The 13,835-nt window shown below is 35.0% G+C and overlaps 1 protein-coding gene and 1 pseudogene across 1 annotated transcript; one reads left to right on the forward strand and one right to left on the reverse strand.

Annotated features, from left to right (window-relative positions):
* Window positions 1-4,933: 4,933 nt before the first annotated feature.
* LOC139198393 (uncharacterized) lies at window positions 4,934-5,979 on the reverse strand. The gene is made up of 2 exons (XM_070827072.1): window positions 5,862-5,979; window positions 4,934-5,462 (listed from the first exon to the last, which is right to left on the reverse strand). Exon 2 carries the CDS (start codon window positions 5,445-5,447, stop codon window positions 5,058-5,060), a length of 390 nt encoding a protein of 129 aa, XP_070683173.1. The 5' UTR covers window positions 5,448-5,462; window positions 5,862-5,979; the 3' UTR covers window positions 4,934-5,057.
* Window positions 5,980-9,739: 3,760 nt separating this feature from the next.
* Window positions 9,740-13,813, forward strand: LOC114826443 (uncharacterized protein At1g01500-like; annotated as a pseudogene).
* The last annotated feature ends 22 nt before the right edge of the window (window positions 13,814-13,835 follow it).

Here is a 13,835-nt window from a genome sequence, read left to right on the forward strand (position 1 = left end):
GTAAATTTTATTTCACGAGCGAAAAATTGTACTATATGTCTAGTCATTTTAAATTTCCACTGTTCTTTTCGCAAATTTAGGTTCAAGTCTTGTTCGCCCATCCAATAAAATGTTGAATCGTTGGCGTTTAAATATGTAAATGAAGTATCAATGATAAAAACGACGCATCTTAATCAATAACGTATGAATATGATTGTTAATATTTGGTGATCGTACATACCGTGTGATTAAATGATCCAGCGATTTGACTTAAGATTCTTTCATCTAAATCGAGCCTAGAGATATCGTGTGCATTTGGAAGCATGAGTTTTCTTCATAATTCAGGGCGGGGACTTGAGAAGCCACACCATAAAATCGTGGTTCAAACTCTTCTTTATAAAAATCAAACCTAACATCTTTGATATACGAGAGAATAAATATCATTAAACCACAATATTAAGTGACTGTATATTCAATAACTTTGAATCTAGTGACTAGACCTGACAAATGGATTGTATTTGTGTTGTTTTCATGTCATACTCATCATCGTTACGGGTCGCATTGTACCAAACTCGTTATCTTAACGTTTGCTTAACAGCTAAACCCGATAATGACCCGATTAACGAACATGTTACGTATTTTGTGTCATGTTAACGCGTTATGTAAAAAATTGATATGTCTAATGTCTTGATATGACAAACGATATATTATCAGGTGACTGATAACGACTGACTTGTTAACAAGTTCTTAACGTACAACTCGATAACGACCTGACTTATTAATAGATTGACCCGAAATTTATTATTTTAAAGTCTTTTCGTCCAACTCGATAACGACCCGATTCATCTTCATTGGGCAATACAATTTGCTTTTCGTAAAGTGTCATACAACTCATCGCGCTGCAATCAAACAGTGGCTGTGGATTCTGGAAATCAAACAAACAGTGGGCGGCGTCTGCTGCTGATATGTATCGTTGAGGTGAGGTGGGCCGCCACAACCCAACAACTTGACGAGTGGAAGCAGGAACCATTGGGCCCCACCCAACACAAGTATAAAGCACGTCAAGACGGCTCCAGCCCTGCCAACTCCCAAATCCCTTTTCTCTTCCTCCTCATCTTCCTCGAACATATCTCAAAACCTTTACAAAACCAAATTATAACTCTCTATTTAATAGTAGGTATTTGTCGATTTCTCCATGAACTGTCAATTTTTCTTTCAATTTTAATTTTACTCAGTTATTTTCTTGAACTTTTATAATCGGCTAATTTTCTTTCAGAATTTTAATTTTATCGATTACTCTGTTAAACTTTTATAATTGACCTTTTTTTTTTACTTTAGATTTTGAATTTTTTTTATTTAATTTTCCATCCATTTTGGATGTGTGCACAACAAAAAGGTAATTTTATCTTGATTAAAAAGTTAATCCGTTTAAGTTAAAGTTAAAGTTTAGAGGAAAGTTCGTCAATAATACTAACAATTTTGTACCAATAACAAAACTAAATCGTAAAAAATGAAAATTTGGCAAGTCATTGCATGCACGGTGCATATTACCAAAAGATAAATAAAAGTTAAAGATTACTATGGTCCAAGATATAATTACTAAGATTAAATTGTTAAAAATTCCGGAGCATACGATATTTCAAAATTTTACAAAATTTTAATTTTGTAGAAATTAAATTTCCTACGAATTATGTAGTTGACATGCGATGCGTAAATGACCATTAAACCCATGGCTACAACAATTTTTTGACTTTATGCATGGTTAAACCAGACACGAGGCAGTACTTACGCGTGCGTGGAACCCCTAAGCTGCCACGTCCTACTTATTACAAAAGCACTTATTGGCTAAACATATAAAATCAGCTTTCTTCTACTAGCTTTGTGCTTTTGTTTCTTAACTTAGAACGTGAGCGTCACGTGCCAGCTGCAGCAATTTAAGAAAATTAGCAATTGCTCTCCTCTCATCAGTCTCAGAGAGCTGGCTGTGCGGAGTTAGAACTAATAGTGCAAAGCTGTTAACTCCGCACAGCTAAAGACAATTTTTTTGTGTGCTTCGGAGTATTTCTATTTTGAATGTCAAACGTTAAATTTTTGTTAAAATTTAACGATTAGAATATTCGGAGCCTAAAGTATTTCGGAGCACCTAAAAGCTTTTGCAGCGAAGACCTCTAGATTTTTCAGTCTTCCTCTTCTTTCTAAATTCTGCAGTAAAACAACCCCAACTTTCTTACTCGTTCATTTTTTACCCACTTCTTTTAACTGCCTTTTATTTTTACTTACTTTGTGTGTGTTTTACCCTTTTCAACATAATTATATTCGCGGACTTGAGATTAATCAAGTTGACCATGTCAGTTTGCTTTCTTTGTACGTTTGAGTTTTTGGGTAAATTATTCACAAATTTGATCTTAATTAAATTGGCTATATTAGTGTACTGTTCTTTTATACATAGTTCGAATTCTCTTCATAAACTTAATTGAATTGATTTAAAATATATCGCTCATATAAAAATTAAAAATTTAACAATTAAAAAATTCGAGCCTAGAGTATTTAAGAGCACCTAAAAGCTTTTGGAGCCAAAAACCTCCAAATTTTGCAGTCTTCCTTTTCTTTCTAAATTCTGCAGTAAAACAACCCCACCTTTCTCACTCATTCATTTTTTACCCACTTCTTTTAATGGCCTTCTATTTTTATTTATTTCATATGCGTTTTACCCTTTTTCATAATTATACTCGCAAACTTGAGATTAATCAAGTTGACTATATCAGTTTGCTTTCTTTCTACGTTCGAATTTTTGGGTAAATTATTCACAAATTTGATCTTGATTAAATTGGCTATATTAGTGCATTGTTCTTTTATACCTAGTTCGAATTCTCTTCGTAAACTTAACTAAATTAATTTAAAATATATTGCTCGTATAAAAAATAAAAAATTAACGATTAAAAATTTGAGCCTAGAGTATTTCAGAGCACTTTTTTGCAGCCAAAAACCTCCAGATTTTGCAGTCTTCCTTTTCTTTCTAATTTCTGCAATAAAACAACCCCACCTTTCTCACTCATTCATTTTTTACCCACCTCTTTTAATGGCCTTCTATTATTATTTATTTCGTGTGCGTTTTACCCTTTTTCATAATTACACTTGCGGACTTGAGATTAATCAAGTTGATTGTATCAGTTTTCTTTCTTTCTACGTTCGAATTTTTGGGTAAATTATTTACAAATTTGACCTTGATTAAATTGGCTATATTAGTGCACTGATCTTTTATACCTAGTTCGAATTCTCTTCATAAACTTAACTGAATTAATTTAAAATATATCGCTCGTATGAAAAATAAAAAATTAACGATTAAAAAATTCGAGCCTAGAGTATTTTTAGAGCACCTAAAAGCTTTTGCAGCCAAAAACCTCCGGATTTTGCAGTCTTCCTTTTCTTTCTAAATTATGCAGTAAAACAACCCCACCTTTCTCACTCATTCATTTTTTACCCACTTCTTTTAATGGCCTTCTATTTTTATTTATTTCGCGTGTGTTTTACCTTTTTTCATAATTACACTCACGGACTTGAGATTAATCAAGTTGATTATATCAGTTTGCTTTCTTTATACGTTCGAATTTTTGGGTAAATTATTCACAAATTTGATCTTAATTAAATTGGCTATATTAGTGCACTGTTCTTTTATACCTAGTTCGAATTCTCTTCATAAACTTAACTAAATTAATTTAAAATATATCGCTCATATAAAAAATAAAAAATTAACGATTAAAAAATTCGAGCCTAGAGTATTTCAGAGCACCTAAAAGCTTTTGCAGCAAAAAATCTCCGGATTTTGCAGTCTTCCCTTTCTTTCTAAATTATGCAGTAAAACAACCCCAAACAACCCCACCTTTCTCACTCATTCATTTTTTACCCACTTCTTTTAATGGCCTTCTATTTTTATTTATTTCGTGTGTGTTTTACCCTTTTTCATAATTACACTCACGGACTTGAGATTAATCAAGTTGACCATATCAATTTGCTTTCTTTCTACGTTCGAATTTTTGGGTAAATTATTCACAAATTTGATCTTAATTAAATTGGCTATATTAGTGCACTGTTCTTTTATACTTAGTTCGAATTCTCTTCATAAACTTAACTAAATTAATTTAAAATATCGCTTGTATAAAAAATAAAAATTTAATAGTTAAAAAATTCGACCCTAGAGTATTTCAGAGCACCCAAAAGCTTTTTCAGCCAAAAACCTCCAGATTTTGCAGTCTTCCTCTTCTTTCTAAATTCCGCAGTAAAACAACCCCACTTTTATCACTCATTCATTTTTTTATCCACTTCTTTTAATGGACTTCCATTTTTATTTATTTCGTGTGCGTTTTACCCTTTTCAACATGATTACAATCGCGGACTTGAAATTAATCAAGTTGATTATATCAGTTTACTTTCTTTGTACATTCGAGTTTTTAGATAAATTAATCACAAATTTGATCTTAATCAAGTTGGTTATATCAATGTACTGTTTTTTTTATACCTAGTTGAAACTCTCTCTATTAACTTAATAGAATTAATTTAAAATATCGCTTGTATAAAATAAAAACGTAAACTGCAAAATTAATTCCTAGGCTTCTTCTTCATCATACAAAAGGAGATGGATTGTCTGCCCTCCCCTTTCCATACCCTCCCTATGCCCTTCTGTTTTGTGCGGTTAAGGTTAAACCACGTCAACATTTGTTTTTTGTCTTATTATTTTTATAAAAAAATTAATATAAAATGTTGACGTGGCTTAACCGTAACCGCACAAAACAGGAGGGCATGAGAAAGGTATAGAGAGGGGAGGGCAGGCAATCCATCTCCCATACAAAATCACATATGAAAATAATAAAAAAAAAAGAAAATAATAAATAAAAAAACTTACTAAAAGATACGCTATATATCACCAAAGAACTAAGAAATAATAAAAAAAATCAAATGCCAAAGCAAACTCCAGCTTTTTATCTTTTCAGATTTTTCGATTGATTTAATTAATTTTCCAGATGTTTTTAACACAGAAGAGGAAATTAAGAACAATAAAAAAAAATTACCATGAGAGGTAACTAATTGTGGCTACTCTTTCTGGGCTTGCTTTTCCTCCTTGCTCTACTTCTTGAAGGCTCCCTAGGTAAAAACCCCTCCTCTTTTTTACCACCACCTTCTTCTTCGTTTACCTTCTGCTGCTGCAACTCTTCCTGTTGCTTCTGCTTTTGATCTTCATCATCCTCATCTACTTTTGCTTTTTTGGAATCACTTTCTTTAGCAACATCTTCAGCTGCAGAAGCAGAAGCAAAAGCAGACGCAGAAGCAGATTGTTCTACTACTGCAGTGGATTGCTCTTCAATAATTATCTTGCGAGGCCTTCCTCTCTTTCTTGGGTTGTGAGCCTGCGGTTGCTGCTGGGATTCGTCTCCGGTTGATGAAGCTTCTGCTATTGCCACTGATAGCTCCATCGTTTTCTGAGGCTTCTTCTTCCCCATTAAAACAAAAAATAAAAATATTAATCTCTCTATCAAATAATGAATATTTTGATGATAATTTTCATCAAGACAACAACTTTTCTCTTAATCCGACGAGAATAAATAAAACCCACAAAGCCGAAAAAGATTCAAGAACGTATTATCTAATATTTTTCATAGTTCTCTCTCTCTCTCTCTCAAGTTTGAGAATAAGCAGAGAGAGAAGACAAATCTTTGACCTGGATTCTGAAAATCTTAGTTAAAAAATCTTCCCTTTCCAGTGACATCCAAGACCCAATAAAAATTCGATCCGGCCCCCTTCCTTCTACTTCTAATTGATAAAAAATAAGCAAAAATATTATCAAAAAGCCACTAGAATAATTATATTTCCCTTTTCTTTGGTAGTACCTATTTCTCTATCTGATTCATGTCTAAGTAAAAGAAGCTAGAAAAAGACAGACGAGGAAATGAGGTCGAAAGCCAGTGAGAGAAAAATATATATGGAGTGGCTGAGGGTAACCCTACCATATATATTTTATATACTACCATGGTTAGGGGACTGATTGTCAGGGTTTTAGGGGTTTTTTGAGATAATAATTAGGGCTTTAGGGTTTTTGTTTTTTCAGAGTAGTTGTACACATTCTAAAATTTTTATTGCAATTTAGAATGCATAATAGTTCTTAGTGATAGTCTTTTGGTATAAGCGATACTGAAAAATGAAGAGGAAGCGAACGTTCGAACTTAGGTCAGATTTAAACGTAAATCCTCTTGACTAATTGAGTTACAAAATGTTTGAAGGCGTTAGGGTTGGACCAAAGGCCAAATGGGTTCTCTCTCTCGACCTTTTTTTTTTTGTTTTTTTGTTTGGACAAGAAACGATAGAGTGTATTTCATTGAACTTCACAAACAATTACAAAGGTTGTCAATTGGGTACATAAGCTCCAGTGACCAAGAAATTTATTTGGAGTAAATTTGCGCATTAAAACAAACAATAGCAAACCCTTATACAGCTACCATAAACACTGCCATAACCCGACAAATTGTCATCAATACAAATCTGTTACAAAAACATGATAGACGCAACAAACTTATATTGGCGACTGCATAGGTCATCGCATAAGCCACATAAAATCATTGTCATAGAGCGAGACCACAAAAAGTCATCGTTGAAAGAAGAGACCACCTACTCAACGCATAAAGCGAAGACAACATCCAACCAACACAAACATGCGACCACAACATTCATAGGGCAAGGAAATAGAATCAAACACTACTTCAAGAAAGGACCACCGGTTAGCTCATCTCAGTGAGTAGGTCACGAACCAAGACCACGTGGATTTCTGGACAAGAGAGGACAAAAATACCCTTGAGGTACAACAGAATTCCTATGCGCGAGCAGTGGACAATCATCCTTCAACCAAGTCAAAAAAGCCAAAAAAAAGTAACAATTCAAAATCCATCTCATCAAATGCCTTTTACAAGGTAATTCCCAAAAACTATCTCATTCCATATATTTTTACCTCTTTTTCCCTCTTTTAGCTAATCAATTAAGCTATCATTCCATAACTTACAAAATATTCCACATAAATTACATAACCTCCCAAAAACATTCCTTTTATTATGTTAATTAGCCAATTAATATATGTATTCCTAATCAATATATTAATTGCTAATTAAATCACCAAACAAGACCCCAAATATACATAAAGGGCTGGCCACTCTTTCTCCAAAGAGGATCGGCCATGCCCTATAAATATTACGCACTTTTCTCTAAAAACCTAAGTTCACACTTTTGCAAAATTTCAAAAACTCTCTAAACACTTTTCTCTCTAAATTCTAACTTTGGCATAAGAAGGTTTTTGGCCAAAGCCCCCCTATTCATCGTGGACGCGTGAGGCTCTTGGCCTTGACCCAAAGGAGTTAATTGTTTTGTACGTGCAATTTTGTCCAAGAAGAATGAGGAAGAAATTTGCATCCACAGGTAGGTCCTCTCTAGATATGTGTCTCCGAATCCTACAGATCAAGTCATTTTGGCCGTTTGATTTGAATCGTGTGGTCATATTTTTATTTATTTATGTCCTTCTTTTCCTTCCTCTTTCTCTTTCTCTCTGTCTCTCCCTCTTCTAGGAGAAAACCCAGCACCCACCAAACTTTCCCCCCGACACAACCTAGCAGATTTTAGTTTATTAATTCGATTCGTGCGGTTTGAAATTGTACCAAAAACATAACATGACAAAAAATCTATTAAAAATTTTACTTTTAAAGAAAATTTTCGTAGCATTTCTCTCTAATATTTCTCTTGTGACAAATGGAAATCTCAGCTCATCAATCAGATTAAGTGGCAAATTGACAAACTGGCAAATTTATTATGGTGCCGAAAGATTTGTTTGACCTCCCAACAAGGTCAAACCTTGTAATAGTCTTCCATCCTTCGTATCTTCTACGCGTCTCGCGACGCGTGGAAAAAGCCTGCATAGACGCGTCATCATCCTTACAGTTTTGAAGATATGCCGACGGCAAGGTAGATGGGCCCCATGTGTCCCAGCACTCTCACGATGTTTCTGGGCTATTCCATCCCAACTCGAAACCTAACCCTGTTTTTTTTTCTTTTAGAACAAACGATATTATGTATACTAAATTGAAGGAAATTAGTTTAATCTCACAATGAGTTAGTAATAATGTAATTAAACATTTTAGTCATCATCGGGGTGCTTCAGTGGTTGAAGACGAATTCCATGTTCATATTCCACTCGGAACGTCCTGAGTTCGAATCATGACGCTCATGAATAATACAGTAGTGGCCAAGGGAGGTCGACATGCCTCTGTAAGTTTTCTCAACCCCTCAGAAAATGAATTGTCATAACGAAACTATCAGCTGATCATTTAAAAAAAAAAATATTATTATTAAGTTTGCCACCTAATAAGAATACCATATACCAAACGAGTAAGAATGAAAATACCAAATTCCATATGCTACCAAATGCATAAGTGATATTCCAAATTTTAGAAAGGAAACTACTTGCCTCGTTTGGCGTCGAAGAAGCATGCAAATGACAGTTTGACACGTACTTATGATGTGAAATGTCCAACGTGAAGGAGTCAAGTGTTTCCCTTTCGGAGATTAAGATTGGATGGAAATCAGATGGGACTGTTGTTGGACAGCAAAAATGGGTAATATGTTAGCTCTCCAAGCCCATAGCTCAACCCTGTATGAACGGTTTGGACTTCACAAACAGTTATTTCAGCTTTCAGCCCATATGAGGAGGCTTATTGGCTTTTGTGTGTGTGTGTGTATTTTTTTTTAATTTTATAAAAGATAGCGTTTGTGGGTTAAGTTTAATATTAAGGGGTAGGGAGATTGGTTAGGATGGAACTTTGTACCATGTTATATAGACAGAATTGTATTCCGCTACTATACTAAAACTCCAAATGCATGCACTACTTTTCTTCTTTTTATGTAGTTATGTTCAATGATAGTTATTGTTTTCGTCTGATTTATTCAATTGAATGACCACATACAAATTGTTGTGCTAGAAACTATAAATTATGTGCGAAATCAATTTTCTTTATAATATCATTACCATCATTTTGTGTATGATTAGTAACTAAGAGTAATATCGTATTATTGTTAATGAGTTAAATAGTTAATTGTTGAAAAAAACTGGTGAGATCGAACATGCACCAGAGTGCATATACATGCTCTCTTTTTTTCGCCACTGCAGCAAAACATCATTTGCAATGTCAATAGTTATAATTAAACAATTAAATGGTTTCAAAATTTTGTTTGATTTTTTTTTTAAATAAAAAATTTAAACTAGTTACCCAAATCAATTTTTAATATGAAAATTGAAATAGTTGTCAAATTGCTCTGTGATGATTACCATGGCGCATATATTTTATAAATACGCAGCTATAGTTCTGATATTCATACTTGAGTTTGAATTAACAGTTTACAATATTATCTACATTATCATTATTGTGATGTTTAATAAAATATCTTTCAATAAAAAAAGGCAAAAACCCCCCACAAAAGGAGGAAAATGAATTAAAAGGGGTTAGTTTCCCATTCCATTGAATCTTGTAAATTTTAACGAAAAATTTCTGATACTGTTCAATTTAATGAAAAATTATATTTTTACACTAAAAAATTAATCTTAGTTCATTTCACCTTTTATTTTATTTTTACCGTAAAAACTCTAAATTTTCAAACTTTTTCATTAATCTTCCTTTGAATCATTGGTTAATTTAACCCTTAAAAGAAGGAAGAAGATATTTTTATTAAAAGTAGCCATTAATTTCTCACCAAGCAATTAAGCATCGGCCATCCCTTTCAGGGACATCAGCGTCGTGAGTGCAAATTCTTCTGCCTCTCCCCAATCCGATAAGTGAACGCCCATTTCCCTCTCAGATTTCCTTTCCCTCAGAAAACCCATCTCCCCATTTCATACGATTTCTTTGTAAACTTTCAGAATCCACACGCCACAAACTCAAAAGCCTCAAACCTTTTTCCAACCCAGAGAAGGAAACAACAAAAAGCAACAACTTTTTTTGGAGGACTTGGGTCAATCGTAAAATTGATTGGCCTGCCACGAATTCTGGGCTGGGAGGAGAATCAAAAGCCTCGACCTTGGAGTTGGAAAGCGATTCGGGAAGTCACTAGCTGCAGTTGAAGATTGTGGATGGAATTGAATCAATTACTTGGTAAGTTTTAATTTTAATTTTGTTTATTTCCATTTATTTGTGGCTCTTGATTCGTTATAGAGAGAGAGAGAGAGAGAGAGAGAGAGAGAGAGAGAGATTTGGCTGCTTGTGTGAATTGAAAAATTTTTGGGCAGCTTTTGCAGCGTATTTTATTTTTCTTCGTAATTTTGTAATATTCGCTTGCAAATATTTCAGAATTCAATTGGGTTTCTGTTCGTTTGATTTCATTTGAAATTTTACGAAATTACGAGTTGAATTTGAAGATTGTAGATGTGAATTGCTCAGTTCTTGTTTATTTCCAGGATCCGCTGGTGGGTCTTCCTGTTTTCATCCTCTTTTCAAATAAATTGTGTGTAATTATTATTTAAAGTTGATATTATTATTATTTTTTTTTAGGACTATGTTCATGCAGTGAAAAGCTCTAAAATTAATCTGTAATTTGGATTGCTAATTCCCATTTTTTTGTTATTTGAATTGGATTGGATTACTATGCTTTTAGGCTAACATTCTGTGTTCTTCTAATTACTTAGTATAAATGGGAAATTATATCTGCACAGTATTTTTCTCGTCTATGTTCATTGATTTTCCTTCGATTTATATTCGAAGGCTATAAATATACAACGGTGTGCAGAGGGAGAAAAGGTGTGTGCGGAAATTATTTCCCCGTATAAAATGTTCATGATTTTATGAAGTTAGATTTGTGTTTGTTCGATGCAAGAGTGAGCATATACTTTTTGTTTTCAAATCCTATTTATTAGCCTGTATAGCTCGATTTTTGCTCTTTCAGTTGTGAGATTGAGTTATTTTTTCCACAATTTATGGGTGTCTAACTTTCTGTTTCTAAAAATGAAGTGTCTTTTTTTCCTTTTTTTCCCTTAAAAAAAAACCTTTTTACCTGGCAAAGGCTGGATTTTAGTTTGACGATCCGGGTTTCTGGGTTTTTCCCCTTTGTTTGTGATTATCTGAATCGAACATATTCTGGTTGTTTCTTTGCAGGTTTCGTATGCCAGTGAGTTCAACCTGTGTGGTTCCTATTGCAATGACATTGCCGTTTTGATCAATATTGAGGGATTTCGGTGAGGATTGCCCTTCTCAATCATGGATGGTCCAAGGAATGGTGAAGTTGAGAATCATGACCTCCAGATTATCCGGTACTCTCCTTACCAGCCCTGGAGTAATTTGTCTTCATCTTGGTTTGATTTGAGAGTCTTCTATGTGAGGATCAGCAACTTTAAGGTGGATGATTCGACCCCAAAGTTTCTGACTCTCCATCATATTCCTGTAAGCCCGGATACCCTTTTGGAAGTCAATGGTGCGAAAACTAGCATTCACTCTGAAGGTGTTTCTTCACATCTTAGAAGGGATCGGGTAGATAAGAAATCTGAAGAGGCCACATTTGTGAATACAGACAGCATAAGGTTGACAGGGAGTGCAAGATTTGAGGTGTATGACAAAGAAGATCTCATCCTATCTGGGGTGTTAGAGATGTCTAATAGCAACGGTTTCGTTGGGGAGTCAAAAAACAATGCCAAGCGATGGAGCATGAATTGTGAATCAGATATGAGTGCTTGTACTGGATTTTTGAAAGGGAAACATCTTGGTGGCGCTGAATTACCTGCACCAACCATTGAAGTCTACATCACAGGGTGCTTCTCCGGCACACCGATCATCTTAACCAAGACCCTGCAGCTTCATTTTAGAAAGAAACACAATAAGAAGAGCATGTTGGATGCTATACCTGAATACGAGACAACTGAATGCCAGAAAGATGTCTCGCCCGGAGTTGATATGGAGGTACATATTGAAACTATTTATTTGCATTAAAAATTTGAAACTCAAATTGTCTGGTGCTTTGCCATAGTTGCATTCATCCGGTATCTTATGGTAGTGTTGATACATGCATGTTGTAAGGGACCTGCGTTCATCTAATGCCTCAGTCTAGGGTGGGTTTTTCTTTGTTATAAGGTGGAAAATTCTTTAAAGTTTAATTTCCAGTCACTGTAGTATTTGATATCGAAAATTTTGCAGTGCATTGGTGTCCGCTTCAGTGGATGGCTGGATTTGCCTGCTCTAAACTAAGCAGTCAATCTAGCCATCCATAAAACCGGTGCATCACACACCTGTGTACTGCAGGACTCCTTTGATAGATGAGGTATTGAACAAGTTCTTCGCTTTCGAGAGGCAGGCAGGGCTCCAGTGATCTAAAACTATATAGCAGTAGGGTGAAATTGTTCGTTTTGTCAACTCTTTCATGCGAGCCTTGTGACTGCCTGCCCGGAATATTTCTTATTAAACAAGGACTTGCAAACATAACCTTATCTTATGGCACATGGATATCATGGGTAGGGCTCAGTTTCCAAATGATTAGGTTGTATTCAATTTGCCCGTTTTGTTTTCTTTTTCATATCCTTGTTTTTCTGGTGTTCGACTTACATCGGCCTCATCCATCGACACGTGGGGATGGTCCGTTGTTGCGGGCCCCACATTCTGCTTGGTAGTTGTAGACAGTATTCTGAAGGTTATATTGGCGCCATTTTATTATCTTTGTGATCTTGATAAGTTGGTTGTTTTAATTTACCCTGGTTAAGATGGCACTCGTGAATTTGTTCCGTTGGTTTTATCTCTTGCTTAAAGAAGGAAATGTTAACTTACTATTGGGTAAATAATTAGTCATCGTAGCATCTTTCATTTGTTATAGTTTGTATCTCCATCATTTAATCATCGGTTGGGATTTGTACGTTTTGGGATACCCTAACCTTTCTTGAATTGCAGGTAGCAGAATACAGAAACTACAAGCCGGAGAACGAGGAAGAGTACAACAATATGTACTGGAGGAGGACGGAATATATGGATGGTGAAGATGGAGAACTCTCATGGTTCAATGCTGGTGTTAGAGTTGGCGTGGGTATCGGACTTGGCGTTTGTCTTGGAGTTGGTATAGGGGTTGGGTTGCTGGTTCGCACTTACCAAACGACCACACGAACTTTCAAGAGGCGCATGTTGTGATTCTTTCAATCCGGACGTCAATGTGTTTTGTGTGCTCAATTTCGAGAGGCAGCTATTCGTCTACGTTCGACGTGCATCTGGAACTACAGATTTTGACTTAGTACTGTTTGTGTAGCTGACGGTTTATGTGTTTCATATTCTTCTTTGTGTTTTCTCCATTGGTGAGAGGTTTGTTTAGAAGAAGGGTATGATAGAAAGGGATAAAGAGTCTTTGATTTGGACAAAAGTTTATAAATGGTAAAAGATTGTATTTCGAGCCCCAAAAAAAGATTGTATTTCGTGTCGATAACGAATCGAGACCCCTTTCTGGATCTCGGAGTTTAGAGTCGACGGATCGAAACATTCGGACGGTCTCATTTTAAATTATACAGTCCTCATTAGGCTATTTCATTGATTCTTCTCATACAAATCAAGGATTCAGATCTCTCTCTCTTTTGAACTGTTCGGAATTTTCGGTCCATCGGCTACGAATTGCGAGATTCAGAGAGGATCCGAACGTGTTGAGAGAACTCTAAAGCTAGTAAAAGGTTATTCTGTATTGTTTTTCCATGGTAAATCTTCCTTGGCTTGCTTTAGAGTCAAGGAAGATTTATTGAATTCATATGAAGATCGCTTATTAATATTCATATTTTATGAGATTTTATTTTTGGCCATCGGACTAAAATGAGTGGAGAA

The sequence above is a fragment of the Malus domestica genome, chromosome 08 (genome assembly GCF_042453785.1).
Source record: "Malus domestica chromosome 08, GDT2T_hap1".
Taxonomy (NCBI): domain Eukaryota; kingdom Viridiplantae; phylum Streptophyta; class Magnoliopsida; order Rosales; family Rosaceae; genus Malus; species Malus domestica.

Coding starts and splice junctions, on each gene's coding strand:
- LOC139198393 (XM_070827072.1), bottom strand. CDS start 5,447: ATGGAGCTATCAGTGGCAATAGCAGAAGCTTCATCAACCGGAGACGAA.